This window comes from Hippocampus bargibanti, linkage group LG20 (assembly GCF_051943395.1).
Source record: "Hippocampus bargibanti isolate YZ-2025 linkage group LG20, ASM5194339v1, whole genome shotgun sequence".
NCBI classification, from domain to species: domain Eukaryota; kingdom Metazoa; phylum Chordata; class Actinopteri; order Syngnathiformes; family Syngnathidae; genus Hippocampus; species Hippocampus bargibanti.
This window is the reverse complement of record NC_142753.1, coordinates 10,602,845-10,617,425: the sequence shown is the minus strand read 5'-3', so window position 1 is coordinate 10,617,425 and position 14,581 is coordinate 10,602,845. Positions and strand designations below refer to the sequence as shown.

Genomic DNA, 14,581 nt, shown 5'->3' with positions numbered 1-14,581 from the left:
AGGATTTCCAACGCTGTATTGAATGTTTATGTAGTCCTAAAACTCAATATACTGTGGGTCCTGAGTGAAAATGACAAAAACCCTGGCACTGGAGTAGACACGTTTTGTGCACATGGTCTGGTAGTGAAATGCTGACCTGGTCCTGGGGGTCCATCTTGGTCATCATGCGGTCCTCCAGCAGGTTGAAGGTGAGAACTTGCAGAACGTATAGTTGGTGCGCCATTTCGTCGTTGATGGGCATCGGGCTCCGGATCACGTTCTGACAATAGTGAAATATCAAAACATAACTCGGGGGTGAGGGGGGGGGGCGAGTATGGTGGGATGTGAAGGTCAAGGCTTACGCTGAGGATGATGGAGCGCAGTTGCTTCTGGGCCAAAATGTGGGCCATTTCCTGCACACCAAAAAAAGGAATATTCAGCAAACAGAAATAAAAGCATTGTTGAATGAAAATATTGGAATGATAAAATTCGGAGACCAGGAAGAGCAAGAAAGTAAAGACGAATAAAAATGAAAGGGGAGAGGGGGGGCACATCTCGGGATCAGGTTGAAAAGAACGCAAATAAGAAGAAAATGGGGGCTTCCACAAATAAATAAATTGATCTACACAATTAAGAACATAGAATTGATTTTGTAATGTTTTATAATGTAATGTATATGTCATTAATCTTATTCTGAATCTATTTAAAATATTGTTTACACGAAAATATTTTTTCCAGTTTATTGGTATTTTTAATTCTATTTTTTTTTAACTAACATATGCATTTTTATAGAGACAATTTTTGCTCAAAAAGTGCATTTTTTTCCCCTCAAAGAATTCTTGTTACGTTTTGTCTTCTTGGAAAAAAAAGACACCCCCCTGAGAAATTAAGCTCATAAAGAAAAAAATAGTAATAAATCAAATAAACAACTTATATATGACAATTTGTCTTCAAAATGCTTTTAAATGTTATTTTTAAATATTAACAAAAGGATTTTCCTACAAACTGGGATTTTTTACTCTCCCTAAAAATATGACTTATTAAAAAAATAATCCAAATATTTCTCTATTTACTTTTAACAAAAAACACCCCCCAAAAAATCTAAAATTATTCTTAGTTTTGTATTTTTATGAATCATAAAATGAAGGCTGAAATAACATAAAAATAAAATAAAACATAACAAAATACCAAAAATAAAATGCAATAAAATGAAATAACATAAAAATAAAATCCAATAAAATGAAATAACAAAAATAAAATAAAGCATAACAAAATAACAAAAATAAAATACGATAAAATGAAATAACATTAAAATAAAACAACAAACTAACATAAATAAAATAAAATACAATAAAATGAAATAACAAAAATAAAATAAAACCTAACAAAATAACAAAAACAAAATAAAAGAACAAAATAACAAAAATAAAATAAAACAACAAAATAACATACAATTAAATTAAACATAAAATACAATAAAATCAAATTACATAAAATTAAATAAAATAAAGGTCTGGTACGGGATGAGGCTACTACTCGGGGTACGACAACCAACGGCTGCAAATCTCATGGTGGTGCGGTGCACTTACTGTTAGCGGACAATTTAGGATGTCCACAACGTGCTCATCAAACTAGCGCGTTGGAAACAAAGTCAAAAAAAAGACAACAAACACACCACAAAGTGAGCGAGAGTGACGGTGGTGTTGACAAAACGATGAAGACAAAAATACAGAAATAATAAATTAAATACAAATGTTTTTTGTTTTTTTGAGAGTGTTAAAGGACAACCGACACCATTTTTTTGTTTCCTAACTGACAACAGAAACACGTTTTATTGCATCTAAAATACCCAAAACACGCAGTATGATATTTTTAGTCAAATGCAAAACACCAATAAAAATGACTTAAAGTGTCCAAAATCTGCAAAAAAAATTGAGCTGCGAATTGGGCATTTTCAGAAGGTCCCGCCCTCTTGTTCGTGACGTCACGCCACGACGTCTTGCCTCTCTGGAGAATCAAAACAATAGCTTCAGATTCGGAGAATATGCTTTCTTGTTACTCATCCAGTTATGAATATGATTCAAATAGTTCTGAAGAAGAAAGCATACATGTTTGCAATCGATTAAAGAATTTATTCCGTGTCATTTTGAGTCAAACTGGGTGGGAAATGTCGCACCCAAGGGAGGCAGAAAATGGCGACAAAACCGTGTAAGGAATTAATCAGCCCGTTTCCACAGGCTGATTAATTCCTTACACGGAGCTTTGTCGCCCACTTCTGCCTCTTTTTAGTCCTACACGACGTTTTCAGACCAAACAAGTACAGCCAAATACATTGACGTGATGGAAGGACTGCTACAATGTGTCCTTTTTTCGGTCAGGGGCGTTCCTTCAGTGACGTAGGGTGAGGACTCGTCACCAACTCAAAAACAAGACTTCCTGAATATTCAGCGCGAGTCTTAAAAGGTAAAATATAGCTATATGCGGTGGAATCTTTGTAAAATACGCTCAGTAGAAGTCATTTGAAGTGATATGACAAATTATGGACACAACTTGTCTGGCCGGAGGCGTCTGTTGTCCTTTAAGTCATTTAAATGCAGCATTCTGGCAGATGTGGATGGGAGGAAGTTGGTGATGTTGGAGGGTTCATTCATTATTCAAGCACATAGCTGGCTGGACGGTGCTAATGCAACGAGGACGTTCGAAAGTGCAAGCGAAAAAGGAAGTGAGGCGGGAGGAGGAGGAGGACAAGTCAAGTGTTCTTACTTGTCTCCTTTCCTCGGGAGCTTTGAGGAAGAGCGCATTGATGACGGCGATGGTGTATGTCTGGATGTCCTGATCTGTCCTGGAAGCACACACACACACACACAGATTGCCAACGTTACACTCCCATTAGAGGAAAAAGAAAAGAAATCATTTTAAAAACAAAGTAAATCTGCCAATGGCAAATGCGCCTATGTACTTTTACAAATGGGTTTCCGAGGGTTAATTTTTCATGGATACTATTGGTGACAAGGATCTGTCCCAATCCCCCACCGGCAAATGTGTTATTTTGGGTGTGTTTCTTTTTGGCTTTTTACATTACAAGAATGAAGAAATAAATACTGTATATACATAAAATAGAAAGATGGACTAGCATAATAATAATAATAATAATAATAATAATAATAATAATAATACTTATTAGTATTATTATTATTTTTAAGAACAAAGCAAGCATCACGAAAAAAAAGATGATAAACCGACTCGCATTGGCATCAGAATTTAAAATAAAGACATTTAAGAAAATTAACCTCCCCCAAAAAATACATAAAAAATAAAAAAGATTGCTTATGGACTCACATTGACATAAGAAAAAAAAAAGAAAAAAATAGGTACCAGAAAAAAAAAGATAGTCATTACTCACCTCAAAATAATAGCTAATAATGCTAATAATAATCATAACAATAACAACACTAACAATACTTACAACACTAACACTTATAACACTACTACTACGAATAATAATAATACCACTACCAATAATAATAATAACAACAACGTCTGTGTAAGCTCTCAGTCGTACAGGAGTGGTCCATCGATGAGAAGGTTTCTTCAGTCGTCATCTGTACAACCTTCTCATCAACAATAATAATAATAATAATAATAATAATAACACATTTCACTTATAAAAGCAACAAAAATCGTTCGAAGGCGCTCTCACCCTTGCAGGTGCGGGATAAGCTGGCCGATGGTGATCTCCTGCGCCACCTTGTGGTAGAGGTCTTGGCTATTAAGCACCATGGATTCCAGGATGGCCAGCGAGCGCTGCAGCACGGCCGTATCCATGGCAGCCTTGTTGACATAGCCTGCGATCTGCAAGGCAAAAATAACCACACGCACACTTTTACGGCCAAAAGTCCACGCGGGGAGGTCATTACCTTGGCTAATATCTGCCCTGATAAACGATTACAGTTCCCGTTTAAAAGTTGCAGTACGCCGTACATTATTAGAAATAATTAAAAAAAAACGCTAACGCAAGCGGAAATGCAGTTTAACGCGCATGCGCACATTATGCTTTCACAATCGACCGTACGCAGCGATAAAAATATACATTATGATCGAGTATTACTTTTGCTCAACTTATTAATGATCGCAATTCCCATTATTAAGCAATAATAAACCTTACAAACACAACTCCAAACATAATTATTTACTTACAGCAAGAATAAAAACAGAGATAGAATAAAAACAAAGGTAGTTTGTTGTGGTTTGGAGACTCTCCCGTTCTTTTTGGTGGCGACCCGATCCTAAAGTTTTTCTCTTCTTACTTGGCGGTTATAACTTACTTCGACGTTATAACTATAGTTGATTCCTCATGTCAAAATGATGAAAAAAAAAACGTATACATTGACAGGAATGCAAAGTAACCTTCTTGATAAAGGCCACGGAAAAGGTGTCCCAGGAGACGATCCCGTGGTCCATCAACTCCACGAAGGCCGTAAGTGTGAAGGAAAGCAAGTCGCCGAAACTACAACAAAATAGCACTAAAATTAAACAATCAGTGACCCGATTGGATGAGGGAGGGGGGAATCGAACGGATCGAACGGATCGAACGGAGAGCACAAGCGGCCAGCGACAGACGAAGAAGCAATTCCGAGCTTTTCGGGGGGAAGAAACATTGAAAAAGCAGCAGAGAGGCGAGTCAAAGACCGAAAGCCGACCAAATCATGCAAAAAGGAAGAGAAACAAACTTCCATTTTCGATTGACATCAAAATAATTGAATGACGAATGCCGTATTTGGCGATATCTTGAACAACAGTGACGCCTGGTGGTCAACAACCTGCATAACGCTTCATTTGAGAAAGGAGGGGTCCACCATGACAAAAACAACGAATTAATTCATTTAGCTGCTAGTTATTTCTGACATTGTTAAAAAAAAATCAGAAAGAAATGTCGCAGACTATTACTTGTTGATCAAATCATAAAATAAATACATTAATGATTAAGATTTTAGAAAAAATAACGACACAAGCAACAAAAATGCTATTTTTTTGCATGTGCAGTTATTTTTTCCTTGTGGAAAAGAAGAAAAAAAACATTGCCAGAGGCTATGGCCAGCGCTTTATCGGCACTCGGGTATGAAAAAAACAAAACCTGAACAAATTCGGGAATGGCCTCTGTGTCATATTTTCAATTCTTGAATACATTTTGTGAATGGCAGTGAATAAATTAAGGGTGTTTAGCATTTTTATAAATCTCGTTATAATTTAAAATATTTTATCCTCAGGATGAATAAATGCAAGTCAAAGAAAATGCGAATATTCCTTTTTAATGTTTTTTTTGACAGTTGATTTATTTGTGTTCAATAGGAAAAAAATATATTATTATTATTATTATTATTAATAATTTGCCGTTGATTTTGGCATACATTTTTACTTTTGCAAACGGCGTTCATTTGGCAATAAAATCTCAATGTAGGTCTGAAGGACACAAAAAGTCTCATTTTAGAAAAAAATAACTGCTGTACATGCAAAAAAAATAGCATTTTTGTTGTTGTATCGTTATTTTGTTCTAAAATCTTAATTATTAATCTATTTATTTTGTATTATACCCCAGTGTGAAACGATGATGAAAGAGCTGACGAAAGATAATGAAAGTTATTTCCAAGGTGAGAGAAAATAGCACCATATGACAACGCTCAACCCAAATGTCACTCTGAAGAGCAATGGCAGAACCGCCAACATTTCAGAATAAATCTTGGCCGTCCTTTTGCGTGAAAAGCCAAAGAATGACCTGGAAGGAAAAAAAAAGGACATGCAACAGAAAACAGGAAGTGTCAAATGCGATTTCCCAGAAGGCCTTGGGGCTCGGAGCGACGGGCCCGTTGTCAGTCATGCAGTAGAAGCAGAAGAGCGCACAATGAACGGGGGGGCATGGCGGGCGGGCAGGGGGCGCTTTTGGGGGTTCTTACCAGGGCTTCATAATCTTCTGGAGTTTCTGATAGCGCCTGCAAACATTTAACAAACTTTGCCGTCATATGCCAAAAAAAAAAATTGAAAATGGCAGCGAGTAGTAAACAAACGAAATGGCATGTCAATAAATAAATAAAGTAACTACTAAGTAGATAAAGATGACAAAAGCAAATGAAAATCAAATCAAACGAGATATTAAATAGACCAAATCTCCAATCAAATAAGTCAAAATCAATCACAAAAAAATATATATATATATTAAATGATAAAAAAATGGTTGAAAAAGCCATAAAATAATGAAATTGAAAAAAGTAAAAAGAGTAGCGGATTATCGCTTAGTAGGAAAGTAAGAAAATAAAAAAATAAATACTAGTCATGTCCATACAGTCAATAAAAAGAAAAAAATAGCTAGTGAGATAGCTAGCTAGCGAGATAGCTAGCTAGCAAGATAGCTAGCGAGATACTGTAGCTAGCTAGTGAGATACTGTAGCTAGCTAGTGAGATACTGTAGCTAGCTAGCGAGATAGCTAACTCGCTAGATAGCTAGATAGCTAGCTAGTGAGATAGAGAGATAAAGAAATATAGAGAGAGAATAATAATAATAATAAAGAACCGGCTGCTGGCTTGCACCAGCGGAGGGTGCCATCTGCCTTTCGCTCATGCAATTCACTGGACTAAACAGCACACTTGCAAGCACATAACAAAATGTGATTTGCATTAAATTCAATTGTCAGAATGTTTAGACAACTCGGCCCAAAAAAAAAAGAAAAAAAAAAACGGTATACTTTGATGGAAAAAGTTGACCTTAATAATAACGGCCCCATTTTGTAACCCTGGTATCAGATTGCCTCAGGAGATGCCAAAACGTTTTGGCACACAACAACGCAAGAAGAAGGAGATTTGAACACAAGCGGTTAAGCAACACGTGTCGACAAGCAAAATAACTTTTTTTTTTTACAAGAAAGAAAGAAATTCCAGTACAGAATCTGGGTTTTCAACCATAATCCATTCCAGAAACCTGTTTGAGAACCGATTTGGTTGAAAACAGAAACATTTCCCATTATAATCAATGTCTACTTTTTTTAAATGTCTTTTTTAACTCATGATTTAATACAAACACACCTGCTCACAATGGAACGCTCGACAAGGATAATCCGTTGGTTACAATGAGACGCGACACAAGGAAGTGACGTACAGTAAAGTCTCGTTATATCGATATTCAAGGGAGTCCGAAAAAATATCGATATAACCGGGACTATCGATATATCCGACCCTGTTTGCATGTAATTTTCTCCGTGCGTGCATAGAAATAGTATCGATATAACCGGGACTATCGATATATCCGATATCGATATAACGAGACTTTACTGTATAAGGAAGCGGAGGGGAGTCGAGTGGTACATTCAGGTATGCTCAGGACGTTTTGGTTGTAAACCGAGGAATTAAAAAAAATATATATTTGGTTGAAAAACAGATTGGTCGAGAACCGAGATGTTTGAAAACCGAGGTTTGACTGTACTCCCAAAAAATATATCTATTAGAAAATGTATTAATGTTAAAATGTAACAACAATAAAAAAGTTGAGTGACAAGTAAAAGCTAGCATGAAAGCTAATTTGTGTTGTTTTTTTTCGGGGCTTTTCCCACATTTTCCGTTTCTAGTTTTGAGAAAGTGGGAAAGTAAAGGACCGCGGCGGGACTTACTCGGTGCCGCTTTCCACCATCTGCGTGAGCAGCGAAATGCCGTCCATGTTGATGAAGTCTAAGGCGAAGGTGATGTCGCGCGAGGCGCTAGCCAGGTCCTTCAACGCCTCCAGCTTGGCGTCCATGCTTGACGACTGGATGCGCTCGTGCAGCTGCAGCGCCGTCTGGTACTGTCAACACACGCAAGCGCCAGATCAGTTTTCCGAGTACACGCGTGGCATCTAACAACACCGCAGCTCTGGGCGCGGGGATAATTGGTGAAGCACAGCGCCACTTACAGGAGAGGTAGTCAAGCGCAGGATGGAGCCGTTTTTGATGTCGTTGCGATTCTGAAACACAAAAACAATGCTGAAAAAAAATGTCAGATGGCATTGTTTTGAAGGGGGGGGTCTCATATGCGACGAACCTTTTCTGTGATGTAGAAATTGGTGGCGTCTGCAATTTGCAGCGCAAAATTTTCATGATTCCCCAGAGACCAGCTGCGACCAAAAAAAGCGTTCATTCAGTTGTGTCTTTGATAGAGATTAGACAGATTAAGACATTATCATATTTCAATGTTTCATGCTGTTATATGCTTAGTCAACATGTGTGACTCGAATACACAATTGAAGCACAGACAACCTGGGGTCAATCTGAGGTCAACAGACACAGCAAGTTAAACTGTCATCTTCATCGAGAGGAGATCTGGCCTCGGACAGAATTTAAGACTTGGGAAACTCCTTGATCACCGAAGCAATTTACAGGAAGAGCTCATTAGCCAGGTTACAAATTTATCAGTTCATGGAAGAGACAATGTTTTCATGCTAATAGCTGTTCGCGCTTAGAACGTTCCAGAGGTGTGGTATTCTAATCAAGAAAACTATGTTTTACAAATGTATCACTTAAATTTGCATATACTCTCAATAAATAGCTTGGCAGAGGGCTGCAGAATTTAGGCGTCTGTCATGAATGGCTGCGTCTCCTGCCGGCAGTAAAGACAATCTTTCTGGGTTCGAGTCTTGGTCCACAGTGTCCAATTGAACATCTCTGACAGAATGTTTTTTTGTGGAATTTGCGCGTAATGCGATGCATTTTAGCTGATGGCTCAAAATTATTTTAAAAAACATACATTTTGCGTCGATTTTGCGACTTACCCCTCGCACACTTCCTTGATGATGGCCGAGAGCGGCTTTTTCTGCCAAAACAAGATCAGAGGAAGGTTAGTCGGGAGTGCACAAGCAGACCACACACAAAAAAATTGACTACCAAATTGTGTGCTGAACAAAAAAAAAAGCGGCACAAAACGAATCACCTGAAAACAACGTGACATTGATCTGTAACTTGGACGTCTGTTCTAGTTTAGTGACGAGCGGGGCGCAAAATTTGCAAACGATTGGACACAATTTTGGTTAAACAAATTTTGACATTTTTGTTAAACATATTGTGAGAAAATTTTGGTCACACAAATTTTGAGAAAATTTTAGTTAGACCAATTTTTAGTTAGACCAATTTTGACAACATTTTTTGACAAAATTTTGGTTAGACACATTTTGAGAAAATTTTGGTTCGACAAATTGAGAACATTTTGGTTAGACAAATTTTGACAACATTTTGGCTGGACAAATTGTGAGAAAATTTTGGCTAGACAAATTTTGACATCTTGGCTGGACAAATTGTGAGAAAATTTTGGTTAAACAAATTTTGAGAAAAATGTGGTTAAACAAATTGCGAGAACATTTTGGTTCAACAAATTGCGAGAAATTTTTGGCTAAACAAACTATGAGAAAATTTTGGTTGAACAAACAGAAATATTTGGCTAAACAAATTTTAAGAAAAATTTGGTGAGACATATTTTGGAAAATTTTTGGTTTGTCACGTTTTGAGAAAATTTTGGTTAGACAAATTTCAGGGTAAAATTTTGCAAAAGTTTGCACCCCCCTTCCTATTCAATGCGATGTCATTGATTTTTTTTTAAATGGCAGTGTACGCACACACACACACACACACACGCACACACACACACACACACACACACACACACACACACACACACACACACACACACACACACACACACACACACACACACACACACACACACACACACACCACAAGGTTGGTCGAAGGGGAGGGGGTCTCGCATGGCATGACTCACGACGCCATATGTCGCCACGGGCCATTTGTATGCGGAATGAAGAGGCTGTTGGAGGTATTGGGTAAGGCGCCCATGAGATGGAGGCGGCGTACGTGCGCACGTGCGTACCGATAGCGTCAAGAGGCGACAAAGGCGGGTGGGGATGCAGCTGCGTGATGAAAAGGAAGGATGAGGAGGACATAGAAGGAAGCTGCATCGCCGGCCCACAGTTCAGGAGGAAGGACGGCAACATCCGCAGAGGCCGGAGCCCGTTGCCGTGGCGACGCCTAACGTTTACTACCGGCGGTGCGTGTGTGTGACTCACACACAATCATGATACGTCATATTATATTACACGTGACAGCATCTGATAGGCCAATGGACGTACAGTGACACCTCAACTTACAAACACCTCAACTTACAAACTTTTCATCTTACAAACGTCAAATTTATGAAAATTAAACCTTATAATAAGCACTATTTTCATAATACACACCCACCACGGCTGGCGGAGTGATCTTCGGCGAAAGCACACGACCGAACAGCACCAGAGGTTAAGTTACCAACAGTCCTTATGGAAGGTGACTCTCCTTCCATAATCCATCAACGACCAACAAAAAGGTAAATAAAACTTTATTTTACAGCACAGTTTATTTCTTTAATTACAGTCCTCATGTAATGCGCCTCTCTTTCCAAACAGCAATTCCCTTTGATCTTCGACCTCCAACGCCATTCCATCAAGCCATAAATGACCATCACAAATGTAAATTAAGTCACTTTATGATACAATGCAGTGTATTTCTTTCATTACAATACAATAGCACATTTATTATACATAGAATAAGGTATGTTGTGTGTAGTTTTAAGGCTTATTTAGTTGAAGTATATTTTATGGAAACCCGGGAACGGATTATTCCCATTTTAATGGTTTCCTATGGGAAATTCATTTTTGAGATACACACTTTTCGCCTTACAGACTCTGTCTGAGAACCAATTAAGTTCGTAAGTTGAGGTCTCACTGTATTTGATTTTTTTGGGGGAATATTTGTAATTTTTGTTTTTAACTTTTCCACCAAAAATGTCACCTGGTCAATCTCCATAAGCTTGGGAAAGGCCCCCGGCCACTCGATGGCCACCTTGACGGTGTCGGCGGGTGGCGGCATGGCAGCTTTAAGGTGCTCTTCTCGAAAGTTGAAGGACGATCATCCACACCTGGCAAGACACCAAACACAATTTTGCGTCATTTAAAAAGTGCAAAAGCCTTATTTTTAAATCTAGAGATCACTTTATAATGATGATGATGATCATTGGCGGCATGATGATCGTCAAAACAAAAGACGATCGTCGTCGTGACGATCGCTATCGTCGATATCCCGATGATGATGATTGAACGATCGTGGCGGCCATCGGAATTATTGTCACTGTTGCGATGATGACAAACGATCAGCCGTCAAGGCGACGGCCGATCGTTATCATCAGGAGAAAGATAGTCATCATGATGATCACCATCATCATGATGATCATCGCAAAATCAACTAGGCAAAAGACGATCGTCTTCATGACGATCGCTATTGTTGATCTCCCGATGATTATTGAATGATCGTGGGGGCCATCGGTGTGATTATCATCACTGTCGCAATGATGACAAACGATCAACCGTAATAAGAACGGACGATCATCATCATCATTAGGAGAAAGATCGTCATTACCATGATGGTGATCGCCATCATCATAACGATCGTCAAGGCAAAAGATGATCGTTTTTGTCGTCTGGACGATTTCTATCGTAGATATCCCATGATGAATGAACGATTGTGGGGGCCATCGGTATTATCACCGTCACACTGATGAGAAACGATCAATCGTAATGGCGATGGTCGCTCATCACCAGATCGTCATTACCATGAAGATGATCGCGATAATCACAATGATCGTCACAAAAACAACAAGATTATCGTTGTTGTCATCGTGACGATGGCTATCGTCGATATCCCGATAATGATTGAACGATCGTGGCGGCCATTTTGGGATGATGACAAACAATCAGCCGTCATGACGATGGTCGATCATCATCATCATCAGGGGTAAGATCGTCATTGCCATGATGATGATCGCCATCATCGTAAGGATGATCGTCATTGTTATAATCTTGAAGAACGATTGACCCTCATCCAAACCCGAATGTAAAACACAAACCCAGGTGTGAAATCTTGACATTGAACATGTCTCGCAACCCGAATTTGACACCCAAACCCAATTGTACGTCCCAATCTAGAAAACTGACCTGTGACTTAGCAACGCTGTCTCCTAAACTAACTTGTAACCTGCGTTCCAATCTTCACAACCTCCAAACAGTGAGTCAACCCGTAATAATCCACACCGGCTTCCTTTCCCGCGAACGGTCACCATGGCAGCGTCGCATCAATAGCGACCAAGCATCTTTCTTTCCGAGGCCTGGCGGTTTATGTCACAATCGTCGCCCCCCCCCCCCCCAAAAAAAAATTAAAGTGACTCACCCTGCCAGCCCCCCCCCCCCCCTCCTCGCCTTCATTATTCACATTCACACAAGGCCACTTGACGCCCTACCCCACGGAAGAAAAAAAAAACTCAATCGCACAATAGACGGTGACAGAGTAAAGGCGTGATCTCAGCGACCAATCGATTCCCAATATACAGTGATACGTCGGTTTACGAACCCCTTGGCTTACGAACTTTTCGGTTTGTGAACGTTACAAATATGAACATTGTACCTTGGCATATGAACGTTTTTTTGGGATACACACGGAGCTGCCACAATGAGTGATGTGTCATTCGCGAACGAGCCCGTTCTTCTCAAAACAAAATGGCAGCCGACTGTTTTTGTCCTCTATTGCCCTACCCCAGTCTTCGGTTAAAGCCACGTCATTGGTCAAGAATGCAGCAGTGAGGGGAGGGTTTAAACATCAAGATACAGACAGACAGACGACAGTGAGAGAGTTTCAACTTTGATAGTTCAAAGGCACAGTGTAGACTGCAAGGTTAAAATTCCCATCAATCAGGCTCCAAAAATAAACCGCACAAGCCATCTGTACACAAATGATACAAAAAGCTATCAACCCAGCTAAACAGAACACAATTGATGAGGAACAAGGTAAGATGCTCGCAGAGAAAGCACCTACAAGGGAAAGCTTACAAGGAACCATTCCTCAAGATGGTGAAAGAAGGAGGCTACGTATCTGATCAAGTGTTTAATGCTGATCAAGCCATCAACGACCATCACAAAGGTAAATAAAACAACTTTATTATACAGTACAGTTTATTTCTTTAATTATAACACCATACCACATTTATTATACATAAAATAAGGGATATTTCGTGTAGTTTTGAGTCTTAGAAAGTAGAAAATTATGTTTTATGGGGACCTGGGAACGGATTATCTCATTTTAATGGCTTCCTATGGGAACGTATTTTTTGGGATACACACTTTTGTCTGGGAACCAATTAAGTTCGTAAGCCAAAGTATAATTGAAACTTCAAACCCACCAACCCTGACTTGAACCCAACTTTGAAACCACCACGCAAGACCGCTAACCCGAATTCCAAAACCAAATTTGAAACCCGAGACCAGGATAAAAAAAAAACCCGAACTTTAAATACTGATGTTTGAAACCGTAAACTTGACAAACATCTGGAGCCAGCCTCAAACCACGTCAAAGTTGTTTCTTTGCACCAAAAAAACACACCATCAATATGTTTTCATTTTTTTTTTTCCAAAAGTCCACAACAAAACCTTTGAAAATTCTTTTTAACTTTTGTTCAAAAGAAACCCCCCAAAAAAGAAAAAGCCAAGGGAAGGTTACCCGCCCGCTATTCATGTGCGCTTTTGAAAAGCCGCCGCGAGACAAAAGACGCCAAATTTGACCCCCCCCCTTCTGTCCGCTTTGGCCACAAGACACTCGAGTAACCCCCTCCGGCGCAGCCGTACGCATCAAACGCACACAAAAAGCTATCTGCCTATCTATTTGCTATCCATTAGCTAGCGATTAGCTGAATGGCTGTAAGCTGTCTAGCTGGCTATCTATTTGCTATCCATTAGGCTAGTATTAGCTGTCTAGCTGGCTATCTATTTGCTATCCATTAGCTATTAGCTAGCTTTTAGCTGACTGGCTGTAAGCTGTCTAGCTGGCTATCTATTTGCTATCCATTAGCTATTAGCTAGCTATTAGCTGACTGGCTGTAAGCTGTCTAGCTGGCTATCTATTTGCTATCCATTAGCTATTAGCTAGCTATTAGCTGACTGGCTGTAAGCTGGCTATCTATTTGCTATCCATTAGCTATTAGCTAGCTTTTAGCTGACTGGCTGTAAGCTGTCTATCTATTTGCTATCCATTAGCTATTAGCTAGCTTTTAGCTGACTGGCTGTAAGCTGTCTCGCTGGCTATCTATTTGCTATTTATTTGCTATCCATTAGCTAGCTAGCGTTCTATTTGAGTTACTTCGGGGTTGATTAAACGCTGGCGCATGTGGCCGTCGCTGCTCACCCACAGATAAACTTTATCCTGTGACTGTAAAGTGACCTTGAGAGTTTTGAAAGGCGCTTATAAATGACATGTATTATTATTATATTATTATTATTATTATTATTATTATTATTATTATTATAAAAAGCACAGAGTAAAATCTAGAGCAGATGTGAGAATAGGAAATGAAAACAAAAGGCGAAGAAAGATTGACAAGCGGGGGAAGAAGAGCTGCCGGGAAACAATGTAAGAACAAAAAAAAAAAGAGAAGAAAATAATCAAATTGGGAGTAAGATGTCCGTGCGCACGCTTTGCCAATTTTTTTATGATATTGT

The 14,581-nt window shown here is 39.1% G+C and overlaps 1 protein-coding gene and 1 long non-coding RNA gene across 4 annotated transcripts in view; one reads left to right on the top strand and one right to left on the bottom strand.

Moving 5' to 3' along the window:
- Positions 1-14,581, top strand: part of LOC148883139 (uncharacterized) — a 253,706-nt gene that overhangs the window by 101,992 nt on the left and 137,133 nt on the right. The window lies entirely within an intron of this gene.
- Positions 1-14,581, bottom strand: part of elmo1 (engulfment and cell motility 1 (ced-12 homolog, C. elegans)) — a 43,948-nt gene that overhangs the window by 13,751 nt on the left and 15,616 nt on the right. For 2 of the 3 annotated variants that reach the window (XM_089023421.1, XM_089023422.1), the window contains exons 2-12: positions 10,833-10,959; positions 8,768-8,808; positions 8,041-8,113; positions 7,913-7,963; positions 7,635-7,804; positions 5,931-5,966; positions 4,387-4,486; positions 3,680-3,831; positions 2,743-2,821; positions 342-392; positions 137-259 (exon numbers count right to left, since the gene is read on the bottom strand). In XM_089023421.1, the coding sequence (XP_088879547.1) occupies positions 137-259; positions 342-392; positions 2,743-2,821; positions 3,680-3,831; positions 4,387-4,486; positions 5,931-5,966; positions 7,635-7,804; positions 7,913-7,963; positions 8,041-8,113; positions 8,768-8,808; positions 10,833-10,910 (954 nt within the window). In that variant the 5' untranslated portion in view covers positions 10,911-10,959. The remainder of the gene's footprint in view (positions 1-136; positions 260-341; positions 393-2,742; positions 2,822-3,679; positions 3,832-4,386; positions 4,487-5,930; positions 5,967-7,634; positions 7,805-7,912; positions 7,964-8,040; positions 8,114-8,767; positions 8,809-10,832; positions 10,960-14,581) is intronic. The other variant, XM_089023423.1, reaches the window with a different exon arrangement.